Source organism: Anneissia japonica, unplaced genomic scaffold (genome assembly GCF_011630105.1).
Source record: "Anneissia japonica isolate Jap-2015-1 unplaced genomic scaffold, ASM1163010v1 scaffold1165_len1893470_cov193, whole genome shotgun sequence".
NCBI lineage: Eukaryota > Metazoa > Echinodermata > Crinoidea > Comatulida > Comatulidae > Anneissia > Anneissia japonica.
In genome coordinates this window covers 1,612,337-1,634,189 of record NW_022709613.1, presented here as the reverse complement: position 1 = coordinate 1,634,189, position 21,853 = coordinate 1,612,337, and the positions used below count along the sequence as shown (strand labels likewise).

Sequence of the window (21,853 nt, the reverse complement as noted above, 5' to 3'; positions counted from 1 at the left end):
ATGGGACGCCAATTAAATTAGGTATGGCGCGCACTAAGTGCAATAAAGAGTGAGTAACCTAAAATTAGGGCCTGGAACCCAGGCTAAGTAGGCCTATAGCAGTAATCACCAAATCATGGTTTTCACCTCACCATCACCCAAATCAAGTCAACATTCCTAATTATTCATTGTTCTCTAAGTGACGATAGACATGGTGGGGGGAGGGGGCGTAACTGTTTTTGTTAACAGGTTTTTGTGTGATGGGAGATTTCAACCTGATGAACATTATGAACGGAACCAATCTTAAAAAAGTCGTTAAACTCTGTTAAATTTCACACACGTGGCAACGTTACATTGGATTTGATAAAAAACTTACCTCGACAATTATTTTTGCGCACCCTCTGATTTTGCTCCTCTAGGGAAAAGCAACCACCTGTCCGTGTTGTGGAAACCCAAGATCAGAACGGTGAATAATACAGTGAAGAAAATCAAAGTTGTCCATTTTATCCAACAAAAATTTGCAACTTCGGGCGCTGGATTTCCAGCCAGGATTGAACAGATATCACAAGCTGTACATCCACCCAAGGGAAATGGATAAAGTTGAGCTTCTGGACACTGCTATTAATGAGTTTTTCCCAATTAAAGTAGTTAAGATGTATAAATCGGATAAACCTTCGGTTACTCAAGCTTTGCGGGACTTAATTGACAGGAGACAGTTTGCCCTTTTTTAATAACACTGCTGAATGGAGGAAACTTAGAAATGCAGTTGAGAGGGAAGTTGCTAAACTCAAGGCCATTTATTTCTGTAATTGTGTTAAGCACTTACAGTGTAACGAACCACGCATGTGGGCATACGCATAAGACCGTGGCAAATATGGGTAATAATAATTAATACTTAATGTTCCAGTTCAGGGTCTTCTGTCCTCAGATCATGTTGGTATTGCTAATGCAATAAATGGCCAATTCACCAGCATTGCCTGAGGGTAACACCTGTAGATTATGACATTCTTCCTGTCTATCTTCCTTCTGTTGATAGTATTCCGCAAATTCAGCCATGGGAGGTACAGTATATAATAAACTGAAAAAGGTAAAACCAAATAAAGCCGGGGGTGGGGGGCGGAGTGTATTCCACCTAGACCTATAAGGGAATTTGCAGTTGAATTAAGTGAGCCTTTTTTCTGATATTCTTAATTGTTCCTTTAGAGAAGTCAGGCTGCCTCTCCAATGGAAAAAAGCCATAGTCGTACCCGTCCCTAAAAATCAGCTGCCAAGTATCGACATGAGGAGACCTATTTCTCTTACTCTCACATTTGCAAAAGTTGCTAAAGTGTTTGTATGTAAGTAACTGGATACTTAATGACATCAGTCTGAGTCAATGTATTGACATTAAACAGTATGGCAATGTGAAGGGAACCTCCACCTGTCACTACTTGGTGCGCCGCTCATGACCTGTGCTGCGGCTGAGAGAAGGGGCAACATTGGGACGGTTGTACTTACAGATTTCACTAAGGCTTTTGACCTCATCAATCACAATGTGCTAATATCCAAAATGATTGATATTGGAATCCGTAGGTCGATTGTCCCATGGGTTTGTGACTTCCTTAGTCGCAGAGAGCAGTGTGTTAAGTACAATAATTCTATGTCTTCTTTTGTTTGTCTCAAGGGTGGTGTCCCACAAGGGATTAAGCTCGCGGAACTTTAGCTCTTCAGATTATGATCAATGATGCTGCAATGGGTTCTAAAACCAAGTACTTAAAGTATGTTGATGATCTGTCTTTTTATGAAAATCGATTTATTTCACAAGAAGGCTTCTTGCAGGATGACCTTAATCAATTTCATGAGTGGTATATTAATAATTCTCTGCTTTTAAATCTAGTAAATGAATGCTATGCAATATGCTCTGCTAAGTGTAATATCCCTGACCAAAGTTTATAAATCCCATATTGTTGTGAATCCCATATTGATTTTTGTGACGAGGCTTTACATAGCCGTCGGAAGCATTTTGCAAGTGGTCCGGCCATTTTAATAAGAGTGGGTGTGAGTGGGTGGTGTGGTGCAACACATTTTTTTCACCATGGTTGAAAAAATGGCTCCTCAGCCGGAAAAAAGCACATGCATAATTTTAGAAAAATTATTGTCTTCACTTTTAATTTAAGGGTTACATTTTTTTTCTGGAAGTAGGCCTAATCAGGGCCGGCTTGGCCATTATACCTTTGCCAAAATTTTATAATAGTTATTTGTTATTTTATATTATTTCTCTAAACAATTTCAAAATCAATCTTAAATATTGAAATTAAGGATTGTCAATAAAGTTAAAATGTACACGGCAATACAATAAATTGTGTTATATATTACTTACACGTAGATATATTAGCCAGTGCTCTGTTTTGTGTATAGCATTTTTTTCTATTGGAAATGTTAGTAATATTTTAATGGAAAGACGAGTTGATGTCTGGCTACTAAGAAATGTTTAATTAAGAATAAATAAGAGCATGCAGTTACTGTACAACCATTTTAAAACATTTAATGTATTATTTTTAAATTTCCATCTAAATAGAGAAATCTAAAGACCAAATTTAGTACCCATGAGTTCCAAGCCTCCCGTAGAGTCTCGGAATGGGGTCTCCTGGAAACTGGCAGGAAGAACTCCCACATATTTTTCCCGAAATAAACCATCTCCTGCAAATCCATGATGATATTTGCATGCTTTAACAAGTTTTGAAACTGTAATATCAATTGTCTGCGCAGCAGTTAGTACCAATCAATAATGGTTATCACCATGCACAGCAAAATTTGGTTGTCATAAGAAAATTCATTTAAACAGATCTCCTGGATGTGGATTCTTCCAAATTGGGACCCCTTTGAATTAGACACCAAAAGACCACCATGCACAGGACTTGACTACAGGGAAATAGTTTTAGCATTAATAATAATAATAATAACATTTACAGTAACTGTAGGCCCTACACCCATTCAAACATCTTACATTTACTATATCATTTCTTAATTCCCCTCTAAATAGATCTATATTAAAGACTACTTTCAAAGCCGGTCTTTAATTATATTGATTCAAATTAGAGGCCAAAGCTGCTAAAGACCACTAAAACCCTGGTCCCAAAAAGGATTTTTAATTGGTCGTATGGAGGGAGACCTGTGATAGGATTGAGAAAAAGTGGTCCGGCCAAAGCCGGTGCGGTTCCGACAGCCCTGCTTTAATTTTAGTTTTGACTTATTGTCGTTTTTGGTTTATTGTCATTTTGACCAGAAACCCCTAGCCATGTGTAATTAATAATTTAGGCCTAGGCTAGCCAAGGCCATGTAAAATAAATTAATTAGTTAGAATCCCCTCCCTACAATCAGAGAGGCCACGACCTGATTTTTTTTTTTTTTTTTACAAAACACTCACAAACTCCATTTAATATGTTTGTTTACCACCCATCCGCACACTATACAATACAATACAAATCTTTCTTTATTCTGGAAAGCTCATTTCAATACAACTGATGTACTCGGTCTCCCAAGAGATCCAGATTAAGTAAAAATAATTTAACAAAATAACAATGAAAGAAAAAAGAGGTAAAAACAATAAAACAATGCACCAACGAAATTAAAAGGTTTAAAAATCAACTTAATTAATAGTTTGGAAATGTTTATGAACATCAACTGGAAGGTCATTCAAGAGCATTAATGCTCGGTATCGGAAGGTTCTCTTCCCTTGAGTATTTTTCCATGTTGGAATTATCAAAGTATTTGTGTATTGGCTTCTAGTATTTTTTGGGTGGAGTGTGTCCATGAATTATAATTGATTAGTTAAATATAATGGGGCAGACCCCTATAGACAATTAAGTACCATAATTTTATATCGTTTTCCCATCTGTCATGAACACACTTCCAATTTAACATGGACATTAATTCAGTAATAGAGGTGTACATATCAGCATAAAGAAGGATTCCAGCAATCTATTTTGGAGAATTTGAAGGTGATTAATATTTTCAGAGCTACAATTTGACCAAACATTACTACAATAATCAAAACAAGGAAGTACAATTGCATTAGCAAGCAGTCTTAAAGCATAATTAGGAATGGAATATCTTAATCTACGAATGATACCAATACATTGTGATAGTCTAGAAGTAAGGCCCAATAAAAAAAAATTATTGGTTTATCACCCTCGCGCGCATGCCTTCTATGGTACTGGGAAAAAAAAATTTCTGAAAAAAAAATTTTTTTTGAAATTTTTTTAATTTTTATTTTATTTATTTATTTTTTTCATTTATTTTATTAAATAATTAAGTAAATATTGTTTGCATTATCTAAATCATGTTTTACTTTGAATATCAATGCACCAGCAAACAACCCAAGGGTGATATTTGGCTTTAGCAAAATAATTAAAAAAAAAGCCTCCCTCCCTCATCACTTTTCCTGCCCAGATAGGGTGATAAACTAATAATATTTTTTATAGGGCCTAACTTGTTCAACATGATTTTTCCATGATATAAGTGAATCAAAAGTAATTCCAAAATATTTGAAGCTTTCAACTCTTTCCACATCATAATTGTTAATAGAAAGATAAATATTAATAAACTTATCAAGAGAAAACTTAGTACCAAATAACATAAATTTAGATTTCTTAATGTTAAGGGTTGGTGAATTAGTATTAAACCATGTAGCAATCTTACTAGTATTTGTATCAATCAAAGACTGAAGATGAACAGGGTCAGAGGAAGAACATAAAAGGGTTGTGTCGTCAGCATACATGATACATTTACAATCAACAATTTCTGGCAGGGAATTTATATACTGTATAATAAAAACCAATGGGCCAAGTATGGACCCTTGTGGTACACCAACATTTAATAGGTTTTGAATCAGATAAAGATGTCTTAATATTTACAATTTGTGGTCTACCTGACAGGTAGGATCCAAACCAGTCTAAGGCACCATCAAGGATGCCATGTTGTTTCAGTTTACTCAAAAGCAGTTTGTGATTGATGGTATCAAAGGCTTTTTGCAAGTCTAAAAAAATAGCAGCTGTGACATTACCTTTTTGTTAATATTATTGTTAATGTAATCAGAAAATCAATGAGTGGGTATTAGTTCTATGCTCTACTGTTTTTCTGTTATGTAGCCACATGGCATCCACGATGCTTGTTGTGTTGGAGTTAATTGTGCATGATTATAGAGATAATCGCATTATGACTGTTATTCAGTAGGTAAGGTTTCTGCTTGCTATAGATGAATTACATAATTTCTTGTACGCAATTTTGGTGTCTGATGTTCTTCTTCTTCGTTTTGATGTTTTTCCTTTCGATACTCTTTTTTCATGTTCGACGCGAGAAAAAAAAAAGAAACCTCCATCCCTACCATGAAAATTGTAACATAAGGATGCTAACCAATTTTTAAAATTTTACATGGCTTAAACTAGGCCTACTTCACTTGGTAATAAATACGGTAGAACCCATATTAAAGGGACACCTTCACTACCAAAAAAGTGTCCCCTTAATAGGGATTTTGGGTGTGTCTTTGTAAAGTGATGACATTGGCTAGATTCTTCATAATTTTGTTTTACTTTTTTGACCAAAGAATGAGTTAACAGTTGAATAATAATTTGCAATGCAAAAAATAAATCAATGATATGAAATCAACAGATATGTTATTAAAACTACAAAAGCTGTATGTTCTGTTCAGGCTGTCCAATATTAAATTACACAAAACAAAAAAATTTATTGGTTAGGTCAAAATTGACAAGATTGTATTTATACAAAGTAACTCATGCACTAGGCATATACATTATGTATCCATTATAAAGATTGAGAGGGAAAAATGTGGTTTATTGTCATTTTCACCAGAAACCCCTAGCCATGTGTAATTAATAATTTAGGCCTAGGCTAGCCAAGGCCATGTAAAATAAATTAATTGGTTAGAATCCCCTCCCTACAATCAGAGAGGCCACGACCTGATTTTTTTTTTTTTTTTACAAAACACTCACAAACTCCATTTAATATGTTTGTTTACCACCCATCCGCACAGTAAAGATTACCGAGACGTTCCGAGATTTTACAAGGATATTACACGGAGGTACTTTCACACGTGCCGTAAAATGTTACTTTTGGTTACATTTGGTAAGATTTTTGTACGCGTGAATCGGGTATAAGGCACCATCGAGGATGCCATGTTGTTTCAGTTTATACTCAAAAGCAGTTTGTGATTGATGGTATCAAATGCTTTTTGCAAGTCTAAAAAAATAGCAGCTGTGACATTAACTTTTTGTTTAAAATGTAGTCAGAAAATCAATGAGTGTGGTATTAGTTCTATGCTCTACTCTTGTTCTATGTAGCCACATGGCATCCACGATGCTTGTTGTGTTGGAGTTAATTGTGCATGATTATAGAGATAATGGCATTATGACTGTTATTCAGTAGGTAAAGTTTCTGCTTGCTATAGATGAATTACATAATTTCTTGTACGCAATTTTGGTGTCTGATGTTCTTCTTCGCTTTGATGTTTTTCCTTTCGATACTCTTTTTTCATGTTCGACGCGAGAAAAAAAAAAAACCTCCATCCCTACCATGAAAATTGTAACATAAGGATGCTAACCAATTTTTAAAATTTTACATGGCTTAAACTAGGCCTACTTCACTTGGTAATAAATACGGTAGAACCCATATTAAAGGGACACCTTCACTACCAAAAAAGTGTCCCCTTAATAGGGGTTTTGGGTGTGTCTTTGTAAAGTGATGACATTGGCTAGATTCTTTATAAATTTTGTTTTACTTTTTTGACCCAAGAATGAGTTAACAGTTGAATAATAATTTGCAATGCAAAAAATAAATCAATGATGTGAAATTAACAGATATGTTATTAAAACTACAAAAGCTGTATGTTCTGTTCAGGCTGTTCAAAATTGACAAGATTGTATTTATACAAAGTAACTCATGCATTAGGCATATACATTATGTATCCATTATAAAGATTGAGAGGGGAAAATGTGGTTTGATGTTAAGTTTATTGTTCATTTGTTCTCATAATATATATTTGAAAGATTTTTTCTTATTTTGAGACTATTGAAGTTGCTTTTATGCAAAGAAAAAAATAAGTATCCCATTAATAGGGGTTAAATTGTATTGATTTGACCATTTTGCACATTCAGAAAGTGTCCCCACCCTTAATTTAATAGAGGTATCCCCTTAATAGGGGTTGGCTGCAATGTCAAAAGATATATTTTTCCTTGGTTCATAGATTAAGTGTCTCCCTTAATAATACTATAGGGATATGTCCCAAAAGAGGGGGTTCTACTATACTAAATGAAAGTGCTCAGTCAGGCCATGGTCTTTTGTGTTTAGTTAGTATATTTACATCCCTGAGGAATAATATTAGAAAGGCAGTGGCTATTTGTATTTGTACTATAAACAAATCAATGCTTAAACAAGCACGTGAGAATTCCATGGAGCCACTGAATAACATAGTTTTATAAATTTATGGACTATTTTTAAACCAATAAAAACCTGATTGGATGTTATTTTCCTAATTCACTATCCAAAAATGTATGAAAAATACCTCCTTGGACCTTGATCCATTCATACATCAATAACATAGAATCACAATACAATAGCCACTGCCAGTATTATTACAGTCTGTTTATTACATGATAATATTAAATTGTTGTATTCCCTTTCTTCAGTAATTTCTATTTAGCATGGTAATAAATCTTGCACTGAAGGGTAAAATCTAAGGAATCAAAATATTAATTAAAAGGGCGTAGACCCTATTGCAACATTGCAGAATTGCCCATTTAAGGATTATACAAATTATAGTAGAAATAATTGTAAACATCAAGTAAGATGAAATAAAAATCAACATTTTCTCTTTAAAAAAAAAAAAATTAATTAATTAGCAGACAATTAAATTGTGTCTATTTATTAATATGAATGATATTAGGCCTAATGATATGCAGGTGCTACTGGGTTCAATTTATATTGACTGGCTACTGCATATTCTTCTTCTTGTATATTTTGAGAGTACTACTACAGTAGGCGGAAAGAACGATTTCGAAACATGGTTTTCAGTTTTAATGCATCGTTAGCATCCCGTTCTTATTTTATTGCTACCCTTTTTGGATTTAATAGAACTACAGTATGTAATATCTAAAATTTAAAATACTCTATGGCCATTTTCAGTCAACAAAAATAAATTGACCTCATCACTCTCGTATCTAAGCAAGAAACTCTGCAGTGATCTTGCTAATCTGAATTGGCAGATATGGCGAACACGCTTCCCACCACCACCAACATCACCACTAATTTCATCTGCTGTTGTGTAATTACCCCCAACATTCTTGTCATGAGCCATGCTCTCTCAAAGATTAAACCTTTTCTTCACCAAAACCATTCGTTTATCTTTGATTAAAAAAAATGTGCCCCATGAATTTTCCAATTTCCCATAACCACCCCTTCAATTTTCATCTAGGCCCTATTTCCATAAGCGCCCCCTCAATTTCCACTCTGTTTTCATGAGCGTCCCGTTTGAATAAACGCCCTTAAAAGAGAGCCAAAAATATTTTAAGCGCCCAAGTGCTTATTTGCGCGAGTATGGGTGCCTACAGTGGGAAAACAAAAAGATGCAAAGGGGCACAGTAATGTAACCTGATTGACTTTATATTACAGTAAAACTACATAACTACTGAAAAACATTTAAACAAAAGGTGTATTGCATTCCTGATGATGACATAATTAATGTCGAAATATTGAATCCCGACACGATGGCGTGCATTTTGATACTTGGAGTACGTATTACTGTATATCCTAAAAGGTGTATTGGCTTTATAAGTTTATACTGTATTCATTATTTCTAAAAGCATTTTAGTGAATTGAATCCTGAGACCATGAAAAAGATACAAAGGGCAGGCATGAGTGAACCCACTTGCCCGATGCCTGGGACAAGTGAAAGAATTTTAGGGACCACTTGTCCGTGGGCAAGCACTTTTAGAATAGGCTACTTCATGTACTTATAAAAAGTCCGCCTCTTGACAATACGCAGCATATTTTATTAACAAATTGTTGGCGCACAAAGAGATATCAAACAGAAAACCGACTAGGCCATGGTTACACGCCGCACTGCGTGCATCAACTTAGAGTCACCAACACTTCTGCAATTTATGGACGGTTTAAAAGTAAAAATATAGGCCTAACTCAATATAAAATTTGTTATTTTCTGCAGTAAAGATTAAAAATGAATTCTTAATTGTTAAATGTTAGCCAGATCTGTTGTCAAGACCTACAGCAGGCACACATTTTCGCAAGATATCATACATATCGCACTGGTCTAGTCTATAAATACCAGACATTTAAAGATTTTGGGTGCACAGCCATTAGTTGATTAGTTGAGTTGGACAACATGAAATGTCTGGACTTCAAGACTAGTAATTACTTTCGCGTACGAATATGAATAGCAGCCATTAGGTCTATTTCATTTGCGCGTGTGGGGAAGGCAATCTAGACAAACTAAAGAAAGGGTAGTTAAATTGGGATTTAAAGTTGTTAAAGAAATCATTCACTTCTAAGTGATGGAGACAATGTGCATATAAAATCCAAATCTTGTAAAACTGGAGTTAAAAATTGAGGGTTTAGGGCAGTGGTGGGCATAAAAATCGGTCGGAGGGCCAAAGTGAATTTTTGATTTAACACCGAGGGCAGCACCCAAAATTTGTTGTTTCCAGTGTGCTTCCAAAAACCTTAAAGAACTGCTTTTACACGGTCTCAGTTTTATTTAACTTTTTACATATAATCTGTGTCGGGCCATAAAAAACAATGTGTTTTCTGTCCAAAGTTGCTTGGCGGGCCGCGCACATAGGGTTTTTAATTCATTTTCGCAGGCCACAAAAAAATCGCTGGCGGGTCGCATGCAGCCCCCAGGCCGCACTTTGCCCACCTGTGGGTTAGGGCCTATAAATGAATCATTTTCCCGTCTCGGAGGGATTCGTCCCCTCGGCCCATCCTCATAGTTAAAGTATATTAGGCCTACAGTACAGTACTTGTCTTTCGTAGAGAGGTAAGCAATTTTATGTATTTTGCAATAAATGAAATTAGGATGCGCGAGGCTGTAAAATATTTCCAGCATAAAATATTAGGCCCAGAAATTCGTCGCCGCATTTCGAAAATATGAGCCGATTTCTACAGATATTGTGCAGAAAATTGAGGCCTTCATAGTAGGAACACAAGTATTTACGATTCTGCGCATCTATTTTTCTAGATGTTTTTCTGTGCAATTTGAATTTGTATCCTCCTCAAGAAAAAAAAAAAGTTAGTATTAGAATTGATTAAGATCTGCAAATGGGTACAAACATACGATATGGCCACCCCCTCCCCTTTCTCCAAATACCGTCATAAAACACAGTCCTGTCAGCCTTCGGCTGAGAACTCGTGTATCATAGGAATCAACCATGCATGAGAAATGTTTACTTGCAGTTGTCGTGACGACGGCTTTTAAACACGCAATAAGAAAACAATCAACACATTCCTACATACATAGAATACTATTAATAATGTTTATTTTATTGAAATTCTCCATATTATACATTATTGAAATTCTTGCAAATTAAAAAAAGAAAGAAAAACATTTTTGCGTGATCAAAACAGTATGCATTATTGGCCTATTAATGTTGTAGGGCCTTTAGCAAAAATACTTTACTTTTGTGTTATTTTTTATGATTATTGCACGATAATATTAGGACAAGTAAAATTGTCTTCAGGACAAGTGCATTTTTCAAGGGTACTTGTCTGGGGACAAGTGAAAATCTGTGAAATTCCCTCATGCCTGAAGGGGCAGAGTACTGTAATCTGATTGACTTTATATTACAGGTATTAACAATAAAACTACATAAAACATAGTCTGTTGTTGTGAAGTGTTGGATCATGTACAGTATTGATGGTGTTAGCAGATAGAAGTAGTCTCTGATAATGCATAAAAACTGAAAAACATTAAACAGACAGTAGCCTTATAGGTTTATATTCATTATTTCAAAAAGCATTTAATATTGCATTGTACCCTGAGTCCATGAATGATAAAGTGCATGGGCCTGTCAGGAAAAATTTGATCTGGTTCCAAAATTGGTCCGCCAGACTGATTTTTGCCTCATAATTACCTGCCAAAAGTAGTCCACATAATCCAAAATCGGTCCACAGAAATTCAGTAAAGTTTCACTTTGCAGTGCGCACCACAATCGGACATTAGGTCCGCAATAGATTTTGGCGGAAAGAATGATTCCTAAGCTATTGCGGACGTGCATTTTTTTATCTAGCCAATCAGAGTAGACGTATGCCTACAGTGGGAAAACAAAAAGATGAAAAGGGGCGCAGTACTGTATTCTGATTGACTTATATTTACAATAAAACTACATAACAATCCAGTTTAGCACAAGTTATACAAAGATACACAATCGGTGACTCTGAGGATGGAGGAAAGAAAAGCAGGATGTTACCTAGGCCTAATATAGTAATACTATAATACATTGTAAACAGAGAGCGCCAGAGACACTATGCTCGGCAAACTGCATGGCATTTTGGTAGTGTTTGAGCTGTAAGCAGAGTTGATGATGAATAAGACTATAATTGAACTCAATTATAGTCTTATTCATCATCAACTCTATAATTGAACTCAAGAATAATGCCATTTTGGTTTGCTAATGCTTCAAAAGATACTGGTCCAAAATGTTGAGATTTTTCTAGAAATTTAGGCCTAGGCACAGAGCGGTACCGAGGTACAGAGCAGCTCCCATGTTACATCCTTACGTATACTGAACATTAAAACTACCTCAAGGCTCGATAAAATAAAGTGCTAAAATACAGTAGAAACAAATACTACATAAAAAAATCGTCTGTTGCTAGAATAGATTGACTTGTTTAAACCATTTCCAAACATGTAGCTAGTTGTAATTATTGATTATTAAGTAACATCTGTTTCATTACAGTAAGTATCATGTTTCCATAATACAGTACACATTATATAAAAAAGACATAGAAAAGTATTTTTAGTCTCAGGATCTGACCTTAAAAAAATTATTCTTGCTTTTGACATAGATAAGTATTTTTAGTCTCAGGATCTGACCTTAAAAAATTATTCTTCCTTTTTTTGGAAATGTATTACTTAACAAATTACATGTTGAAACTTGCTGAAAAGTAGTTCTGAAAAAAACTGTTGTAGTTGAGAAAATACAGTTAGAAACTACATTGGAAAATTTTACGTTTTTGATGTACAGTGTGTTGCTAGAATAGATTGAATTAGTTTAAACCAATTGCAAACATGTAGGTAACGGTAATTATTGATTACTAAGTAACATCTGTCTTATTAAGTAAACATGTTTCCATAATACAGTACACTAGTAGTTATAAAAAATTTGTTTCAATTAATAAATCTAAAAAAAATTCCTATAGAACAATAAATATTGTAGAGTTTACATTATTGAAGGTATGGTATTTTTTTTTTTTTTTTTTTTTTTTTTTTTGATATGTAGGGTGTTGTGCAGTACCTGAGTAGAGATCTTTGAATAAATTTAAACAAATTTCTTTATTTGGAAGAAGCGGGGGTGTTCCAGATAGAGTTGTGGTGTAGACTGAAATGTATCACTGCGGAAAACATTTGCCATATGATCACAAACATATTCATAAATACACACTTATACATATATATTTTATAATGTAATAATTTATTTGCTAATACCTGTTAATGTTTTTAAACATATTGACAATGGCAAATATTATAGGGCATGTACTGGTATATTTTGCTGAACAATAAAGCAGGTTTGAGAAACATTGATAGACATCAATTAATATCCATGTGAGATCTTTTATACCTTTATGTTTTTTTAATAATTAGAACAATATTCTTATCCTTAAACTTCCTAAATTTATTTAAAACTTTACAAACATAGATTATCCATGCTTTTGTCATGGTGATCAAGTTTGGGTAAGCATTTATAACATCACTATTTTGATATTAATTGTTTATTTATTTAACAACATACATATTGACAATAGCAAATATCACAGGGCTTATGCTGAAATAAGCAGGTTTGAGAAACATTGACGAACATTAATTAAGACTCATTTGAGATCTTTTTATACATGTTTCTTAATAAATGGAACAATATTCTTAACTTTAAATTCCTAAATTAATTTAAAACTTTACAAACATACATTATTTTGTTATATCAACCCCACTTTATCTGGGTTGTAATCCCATATGGTAGATTAATTAAGCTGTCACCTAGACTCAAGCCTTGACCACGTTCATAACCTTCAGAGGGCTTCATCATCAGCTATTGTCGGTCCACTGCTAGACAGCATGTTTCAGGATGTCGACGCCAAATCAATCTTTTTCTCTTACTATGTTGCGCCATTTCACTCTTCCCTAATAATTATTCGATCTCATCTCTTAATCTAGTTTACGTTGTTTTTTCACTTGTTCGTTTTGTCATCCATGGGGTCTGTTGCTGTTTGTATTTGTTTGTATTCCTGCTGCCTACAAGTTCAACAACCAGAATGAAAACCACTGAGCCAAACCACATTTTTACCATTATTGTAATAATAATAATATTAATTTTAATATTATTTTATTTATTTGTATTCATTCCCCTCCCCCTCTATAGCTTGGCTAGGCATTTCTACTACTACCGCCAGTGTGTGGCTATTTTATATGGGTCGATAAAACACGAGTACCATACGATATCTCGATAATAGTTAGCTTAATCCTAACCCTCTTCAGCGTATTAGGCACAAATTTTTCGACATTAAATGCGGAATACCCTGGCTCTACTACTTGGCTAGTAGTGAAGGAGTAGGCCTAGGCCCTAGGTTGTGTCGTCAATTTCTGTTGTTATTTTTTATGGGATAGTCAATGCATAGGTCTACGTACGTAGGTACGACGAGAGCCAAGTATATATTTTTGCGATAATTTAATTACAATTCCCCCTGACGAACACTGATAAACTGGCTGTAAAGATATCCAAATGCAGAGGCTTTCAACCCACTCGAGTTTCTCATTATTCCATCCATATGTTTTCCCGTTTTTATTTCATACCCTCTTCGCTGCCGCTGTTTGGTTCCTGGACAATCTTTTGGTAATCATACCCTCTTCGCAGCCGCTATTTGCTTCTTAACTCTCTTTTTGGTAACTGCGCATGCTCGACATGGCTTGATAACGTCACTTACTTCCAAGAGCATGCTCACTGTGTTTTGTTTTTTTAATTCACGGACGTTATTTGGTAACTGCGCATGTGCATTGCTTAGTTCGGAATTCCCATTTCTTCATGGTAAAAGCTACCGCTACCTACAGTTTCTTAATGACTATTTCCTCTTGATCATTACAGCCTAAAGGTGCGGCGCGAAAAAGCATAGATAAGTAATTTTAGTTTCAGGGTCTGACCTTAAAAAATTATTTATCCTTTTTTTGGAAATATTATTGCCTTACAAATTGCTGTACATTGGAAAATTTTCTGTTTTTTATGTACAATCTGTTGTTGCTATCTATTGACTTTAAATTTAAACCATTTCCAAAGATGTAGCTACTGTAATTATAATTATTGATTATTATAAGTAACGTCTGTTTCATGAAGTAAACATATTGTTTGCTTAAACACAATAGCTCCCACTTTTCGAGTCGGCAAATCTACAGTAGGATCAATATCTTACATCTGTGTTGCATTTATAGTACATTAAGCTCTAATATTTGTTCTATTAACTTTTCAATTGGAAGCTAATTTACTTGCTTTTACTGTACTTCAAATAACAGACATACTGTATATTATGTTATACTGTCTCAATGTTAAAGTTTTGGGGCTTTTTTTACTTATTTTATGCAGATACTTAAAAATGTCCTTTCCTTTGCCTGTGACACAGTCCTTAATAAAAATCCCTGCCTGCTTAGATTTACAGTTTTAATCTGTATTTTGAATTTTTAGTTTTATTTTACTGTACAAATTGTATTGTGATTTTTATAAGGCTTAAAGAATGAATGAATGAATGAATGAAAATTGGTGTAACTGCAATCTGAAAATTTCAATTATAATTATATTTTGAAATGATTCTAATCAAAATTGTTTTTTTTTAAAAATTTATTTCTAGATTCAAATGCGAATTGATGAAGTCTTGTGACAGTGACCCATTATCATGTTTCGTGTCAGCTTCAATCGTCTTTTGCTTTTGTTAATGGTGTTCGTATGCATCATGATCATGTTGTTGTTTAATTTTATCAGTTCTTCAAACTCTTCTAGTAAATATATGTAAGAAACCATTTTAAAAAATATTTTTATGATAGATCTTGAATGTGATGTCGTCAGGTATTTAGCCAGAAAAACGAAATAAGCCGTCCAAAATGGAAGCCATTGGGTGTGGCCCTGAGCCGATGTGTGGGTCAGCGCCCACTCTGGGCCACGCCTCCTCCCAAACATAAGGGGAAAAAATAGAAAGTTATGATCTTTAGAGGGCATTTAAAGGTGTTTGAATGTTGGAATTTTGTCTTCAAAGGAATAGTGTTGAATTAGCTATCACAAAGATATTTCATTTATAGACATAGATTGCGCACGTCTTAGTCTAATGTAAATATACTCTAGGTCGGACGTTCTAAGTCTGTGTTATGTATGTAATTTATATATTTTTAAGGGGTCTTTTTTTTTGTACAGTAATACTTGTAATTATTTTTGATGCAAGATATAAAAATATTTTCTCCATCAGATATGTCGACCGAAATGTGGAAGCACACAAGTCTGGTATAAAAAGATTCACAGAACCTGGCATCAAACAACAAAATGTAGAGTTGAGCGATTTAGATAGAATTAAAAAAATTCAAGGTATTCTCGGCTTGCCGTCTAACTTCGCAGGAGAAGGACATCAGCATCCAGAGGAACAAATTGTAGTTATTAGAGATTTAATAAATGAATATTTAGGCAATGATGTCCCTGCAGAGAAAACATTAGAGAATATTGTAAAGATGTTATACTTAAGAGATTCAGATAAACTGGTACTGGCTGCGAACAAATCTGATAAAGTAAAGCCTGGTAAGATTGTGACACAGAAAAATCTAGATGCAGTAGCAGATGCAAAGGTGCTTAGTATCAGTGAGCTGTTGGAGAGGCCACCGCCCAACACACCAAAGATCCAACATGTTAAACCCAATGATTTGCCATACATACGAGAGAAAAATTATCAAGCTTCGGTGAGTGAGATCTTTACATTTGTACTACACTTCTGTACAATAATAAAGGAATGTTCTATATTTGGTATTTTAATGCAAAATAATATTGCTTGAGTTAAGGCTACACTTAACTTAAACAACGCGTAAAAAGACGAGGCTTAAAATAGCAAATTACGATCAAAACACGGGATCGTCTTATATGCGCAACATTTTTTATTATCAATTAAATCATGTTCGTCTTAAGTCTGGCTCGTCCTTAACTTGCAAATTTTCAAGCTACTAACTGTAAGAATGAACACAATTTTTTTAATGCGGAGAAATTAGATTTAGATGAATATTTAAAAGCCCATAAAATGGTATTATTTGGAAGATTAACTCTACATTTGGCTCCATTTTTAGCCAGCTAGATGCAGTATTAAGACCATAAAGAGCAGCAAAGATTAGCAATTTCGAAGGTGAAACAGGGGTCCTCTTTCATGTCTGACATAGAAAAATCGTCCAAAAATGTTCTCAAACTTTGGGGTCATCTTATACACGAATCACCTTATATGGAAGAATATACAGAAGCAGAGTGGTTAAATATACTAATACTTTATATTGTGTTAATATTATTTAATTTTTATTATCATTATTATTAATTATTATTATTATATTTATAGTATTGTTATTTTTAATGTATAGTTGAATATTTATTATTAATATATACCATGTACAGTATATTTGATTTCAATTTGAATGAAGACCTCTAGTACAAAGCCTTCTATCTGTTGGCACTACTGAACATGTGACTGCCTGAATGACAGACAGCCCATAGGAACATGTGGCACTTATATTGTTTCTACAGTACAATGACATTTGTAGCATCAACTATGCTAGAACAATGGCTAACGTGGCTGAATCAATAAGGATTTCTAACATAATCGGCTCTGGCAAACCCTCCATTAATCGCATTATCTACTAATTCCCAACAAGCACCCAAAATGTTCGCGAATCAGAATTTTTAATTGAAGAACATTTCTGTAAAATATCAGTCACTAAACCTAATTGAAAAGTATATATACAGTACTGTACTTATATATAGTATATATTAATATTATATTTGAAATACAAATCTTAATAAACACTATTGATTTTGTAATATTTGGAAGCTTTTAGTGTTATTTCAAAACCTACAGTCCTTGAGTAAGGACAACATGTTTGTGACGATTTACCGTCCAGACACGTGCACAGCTCTTTCAGAAATGTATCATAGCACCATTCTTTTAAATTTCTCACCATTATTTGCATATTTTGAGTTCCTATATACGTCCATTAAAATAGCGTAAATAAATAATTTTATAATAACACAAATCTACAAAATATTGGACGAGCACTTGTCACACTTCAAAAGCCACACGTGTGAGATTTCATTATTTAAATTACATACAGTGAAAGGAGCAACAGAGTATTCAGTATGTAGTAGGGTGGAACGTACCACTTCAGTGAGTGCAGCTGACACAAACGCGTATGTTCACTAAATATAATGGAATAAAATGTATTATGAAGTTACCATGTTACATCCATCACAACATTTTAGCATGTATTGTATAATCCTTTTTTACCATATTCTTTACCAGTAGGCCTATCTTACCTGCTTTAACATAATATAAACCAAATTATTATTGGCTCATGTTCCTTCTTTATTAAAAAAAAAAAAAAGGTAATTTAACTTTCACTTGATGTAGCAGTATTCAATAGTAAGCTTCTAAGTATTCTGTTATATATGGCAATACTTCCAGTATTTGGCTGACTGGGCTTCAGAGAATGATTATTTAAATGATATTCCTGGGCGGATACATGGGGTGATGGTAGTTGACATCCCCGCCACCCTTAACATGTTAGAGTGCTTTTTAGCTGGCAAACAAAGGTACAGGTGTTGGTTGTATGTATAGGGCTGGGTGGGATCATTTATGAGAATAATTTTCAGTCTTACATAATATTGTTGGCTTTAAGTCTGTGAAAGGATGGGAGGGTTAAAACACAGAAGACGGTTCTCCAAGTCATTTAAACTTATGCTATTTATACAAGAGTTTTTTCTTCTGCACCACCTCCTGCAAATATCTGGACCCGGCCCAGTACATCATAGCCTCATACATAATATACATAGTTTTAGTAGTACAGTATCCCTATTTTATATAATCCTTTTTGTATATCTAAATTAAAAAAAAAAACTCTTTTCAACATCTTTATTAGAATTGTTGATGTGCCTGTAATTGGCACTCTTGCCTTAAACCTATATTCCTAGTTAAGCTTTTTGATACCTGCCACATTGGTGAAGAGATCTGTATTTTTATATTACAGTATATTGTTTTTTCCCATTTAATAAATTTAAATTTATGTATGCTTATTAGAAATTACCTGTCAAAGGCCTTACTAAAAATCAAGGCTTACTATTGGCCCTTCTACAGTAGGTGTTCAATATCATGTAATTGATTATATTAATTGTAGTCTTCCCCAAACCAACCCTTTACATAGACTTTTTGGTCGTTAATAAATATTAACAGTTGACCAAATAGTAGTAGCAATCTTCTTGTAAGTATAAATGTAGCAGCCTCATAATCGGAGTTAAGTAGAGTAATTGGGTTCCAATTATCTAGGTCACAATATCTGTTTCATGAATCAGATTTACTACACCTCACCTCCTCGCTGTGTGTTAGAAAATTCTTCTTTTCGTTAACAACAGTTTCAGCATCACAAACAATATCATCATCAATAATATGACAAAAAGTTAGGTAAAATTCAATAGTTCGGCATCATGCTCCAGTGCTTTATTCTCTTTTAATTTATTTGACATTTTGTTCAATTTCTGATGTCTAGTTCGCTTTCTTAAATCAACATGTGATCACATCATAGATATTATTTTGTTGTGAAATTTGTTTACTAATGAAATTGTTTAAGAAGAATAACAATATTTTACACGGCACCATATTGGGTAGGGCTGGTGCTTGGCTTGCTAGTGAGCTTCCCCTTTCTTCAGTTACTTTATATAGTATTGTTATGATTAATTATATATATTTATATTAATTTATACACTTTTTAACTGCTTTTTTCTCATGACATGACCTAATATAGGAGTGTCCAAATTCATTCAGCCACAAGACAGAGATTTCGCCATGGTTTCGTGAACGCTACATTCCCAACGTCAAAATGTTCCTGTCCAAGGAAGATGTAAACATATTTGAAAGCTACCACAAGCTCTCTCATTATCGTCTGCCGTTTGGTTTCAGAGGAGAAAATAGAACATGTAGGTCATCATTCAAAATTATGTAAATATTAATTTAATTGATGCTTTAATGATTAACGATGCAAATCACAATGCAAAGTTTAGACTTCACCCATACCCAGTGGCGTATCTAGGAGGGTGCACAGGGACACATACCTCCCTAAAAACTTTGGCCCCCTCAGTTGTCCCCCCAAAATCATGGTCGTAGTGCCCCCAACTTGACCCTCGCACCCCACCCATTTCAAGACTCCTAGATACAGTACGTCACTGCCCATACCTTCTTGACCGTTCTATTGGCGAAAGACTGAATATTTTACCCAAATTTATTTGATGGACCACTTATTACCAAATTATAAAATTTAATTAAATAGCAGCAATACAAATATAAAGGAAGTCCATCCTCTATTTCAGGAAAAAACCCCTGTTAACTGGACACTTTTTTGGTCCTAAAGGGTCATAAAGGTGTTTCAATCCCATCTGCATTAATAATGGAACTAATTATAGATCATGGACTTTGATTCCATTAAATGGTAAAGTTGTTGAACTTTAAACAATCAAGTGGCATATTATATGTCATGGATGGACAATATTGCGTTATTTGTCTTTATTCAACAAACATCAAGAAAACAGTGAACTACAAAATGATCAAGAATATATTTAAAAAAAAACATCCAGAGACTGAATTGTAAATTATATGAATTTCATTGTGAATTGCATGTACACATTATAACATTAACATAGAAATATACAATATAAGGAGAAGTACATAAGTAGACCCTTCAGAATAGATATCAATGAACAAATTGATATACTGTAATTCTAAAGTATAGTACATATTGGTGCCCAAGTACAAATAGTATGCAGATCCACAAAATTGAAAGGATGTGGGACAAAAAAAAAAAAACAAAGAAAATATACTGTACTAAGAAATTAAAACAATGAATGAACATTGAGTGATCTGACCTTTTAACAAATTAACATTTATTTAGATGTTTGCCAATTTCTTTTCAGTATTTGGAGAATTGTTGAACCACCCAAGCTATAACTCTTCAACTGCTTATGGAACCCTAACAAAAAAGACATGTATTCGCTGTGCTGTGGTGGGATGCGGTGGGGTGCTGAAGGGAGCTGGCAAGGGCCCAGAAATTGATGCCCATGATTATGTTTTCAGGTAACTTTTATTGAAATTCAATGGTAATTTATTTATTATTTGAAGGTTTGCATGGCGAAATAATATACTAAATGCTTTCGGTACAGCCCGTAGATAGTTCTGAAAAGAACTAATTGTGTTGCTGAAAATTATTAATTGTTGGATTAATGATATTTAGCATTATAATAATAATAGAAGTATATGTTAAACCGAGGTCCCGAAAAGGGGGGGGGGATGTCCCCAACGAGAGCAAAAGCAAAATTGGGCGTGGTAAGGCATGGTTCAAAATTTTGAAAAGTGATCCAGGGGGCGAAAAATAGGAAAATTTAGTGTTTCAAAGGCTTATTTAATCAATATTAGAGTTTACTAATGTAGATTAATACATTATAATTTGTTTTTCTCCCAGACGAATTCTGTGCCCTGTGATATGCAAGTCACTGATACAGTGCTAAGTTTAGAATTCACCCATACCCAATGGCGTATCTAGGAGGGTGTACAGGGACACATACCCCCAAAAAAACTTGGGCCCCCTCAGTCGTCCCCCCCCCAAAATACATTATAATTTGTTTTTCTCCCAGGTGAATTCTGTGCCCTGGCGTTGGCGGCACCCCTGTGTTAAACCAAAAATTTAAAAATCAGTGTTGGTGAATGTACTGTACATTTAGTGAACATGTGGCATTGAACAACATATGCCAGCAGACTGTTGCTGCATTTTTCTGGGGTCATAGGGCATAATATAGTTCAAAGGTTTTCTGCATTCCCAGTTTCATGGTTAGAAGAATAGTGGTGAATTATTGATTGCAGATTTACATTTACCTGAAAAATAATCGATGATCGAATTGTTTGGATTGACACCATAAAAAGATTGACACCATTAAAAGCCATAAAGCACCTTGTCAAGTTGGCTTCTTTATTGATTACCAATAATCAGGATATTAGAAAATAACCGGAAGAGAACCTGAAACAAACAACATGTTGCATTAAACTAATTAGTTTCAATTTAACTTCACATACCGTAATTCATATTCTTGACAGCAATTTGACCTCTGAAAGGTCATTGTTTGTCAAAAATCAATCGCCTGAGACAACTGAAAAGCGGAGTTTCCTTCATTCGTTCTGCCGCGTAAAATCAAAAAAGGCGACGTTTGTAGACTTACCCTACTCGTACCAACGTCGGCATGTCGCGACGCTGGAGTACTATTCAGCGTTTTTACTATATTTCTAGGTTTCCTATTTCTACGTTTAATCGGCTCATGTCTCAGCCACAATATTTAGC

The 21,853-nt window shown here is 34.3% G+C and overlaps 1 protein-coding gene across 6 annotated transcripts in view; it reads left to right on the top strand.

Annotated features, from left to right (window-relative positions):
* Nucleotides 1–21,853, top strand: part of LOC117106856 (alpha-N-acetylgalactosaminide alpha-2,6-sialyltransferase 1-like) — a 40,200-nt gene that overhangs the window by 3,942 nt on the left and 14,405 nt on the right. For 4 of the 6 annotated variants that reach the window (XM_033248340.1, XM_033248342.1, XM_033248338.1 and 1 more), the window contains exons 2-5: nt 15,097–15,254; nt 15,706–16,186; nt 19,277–19,448; nt 20,439–20,598. In XM_033248340.1, coding sequence (XP_033104231.1) covers nt 15,142–15,254; nt 15,706–16,186; nt 19,277–19,448; nt 20,439–20,598 — 926 coding nt within the window. In that variant the 5' untranslated portion in view covers nt 15,097–15,141. Of the gene's footprint in view, nt 1–426; nt 446–15,096; nt 15,255–15,705; nt 16,187–19,276; nt 19,449–20,438; nt 20,599–21,853 lie in introns of those variants that run through there. The other 2 variants (XM_033248339.1, XM_033248343.1) reach the window with 2 other exon arrangements.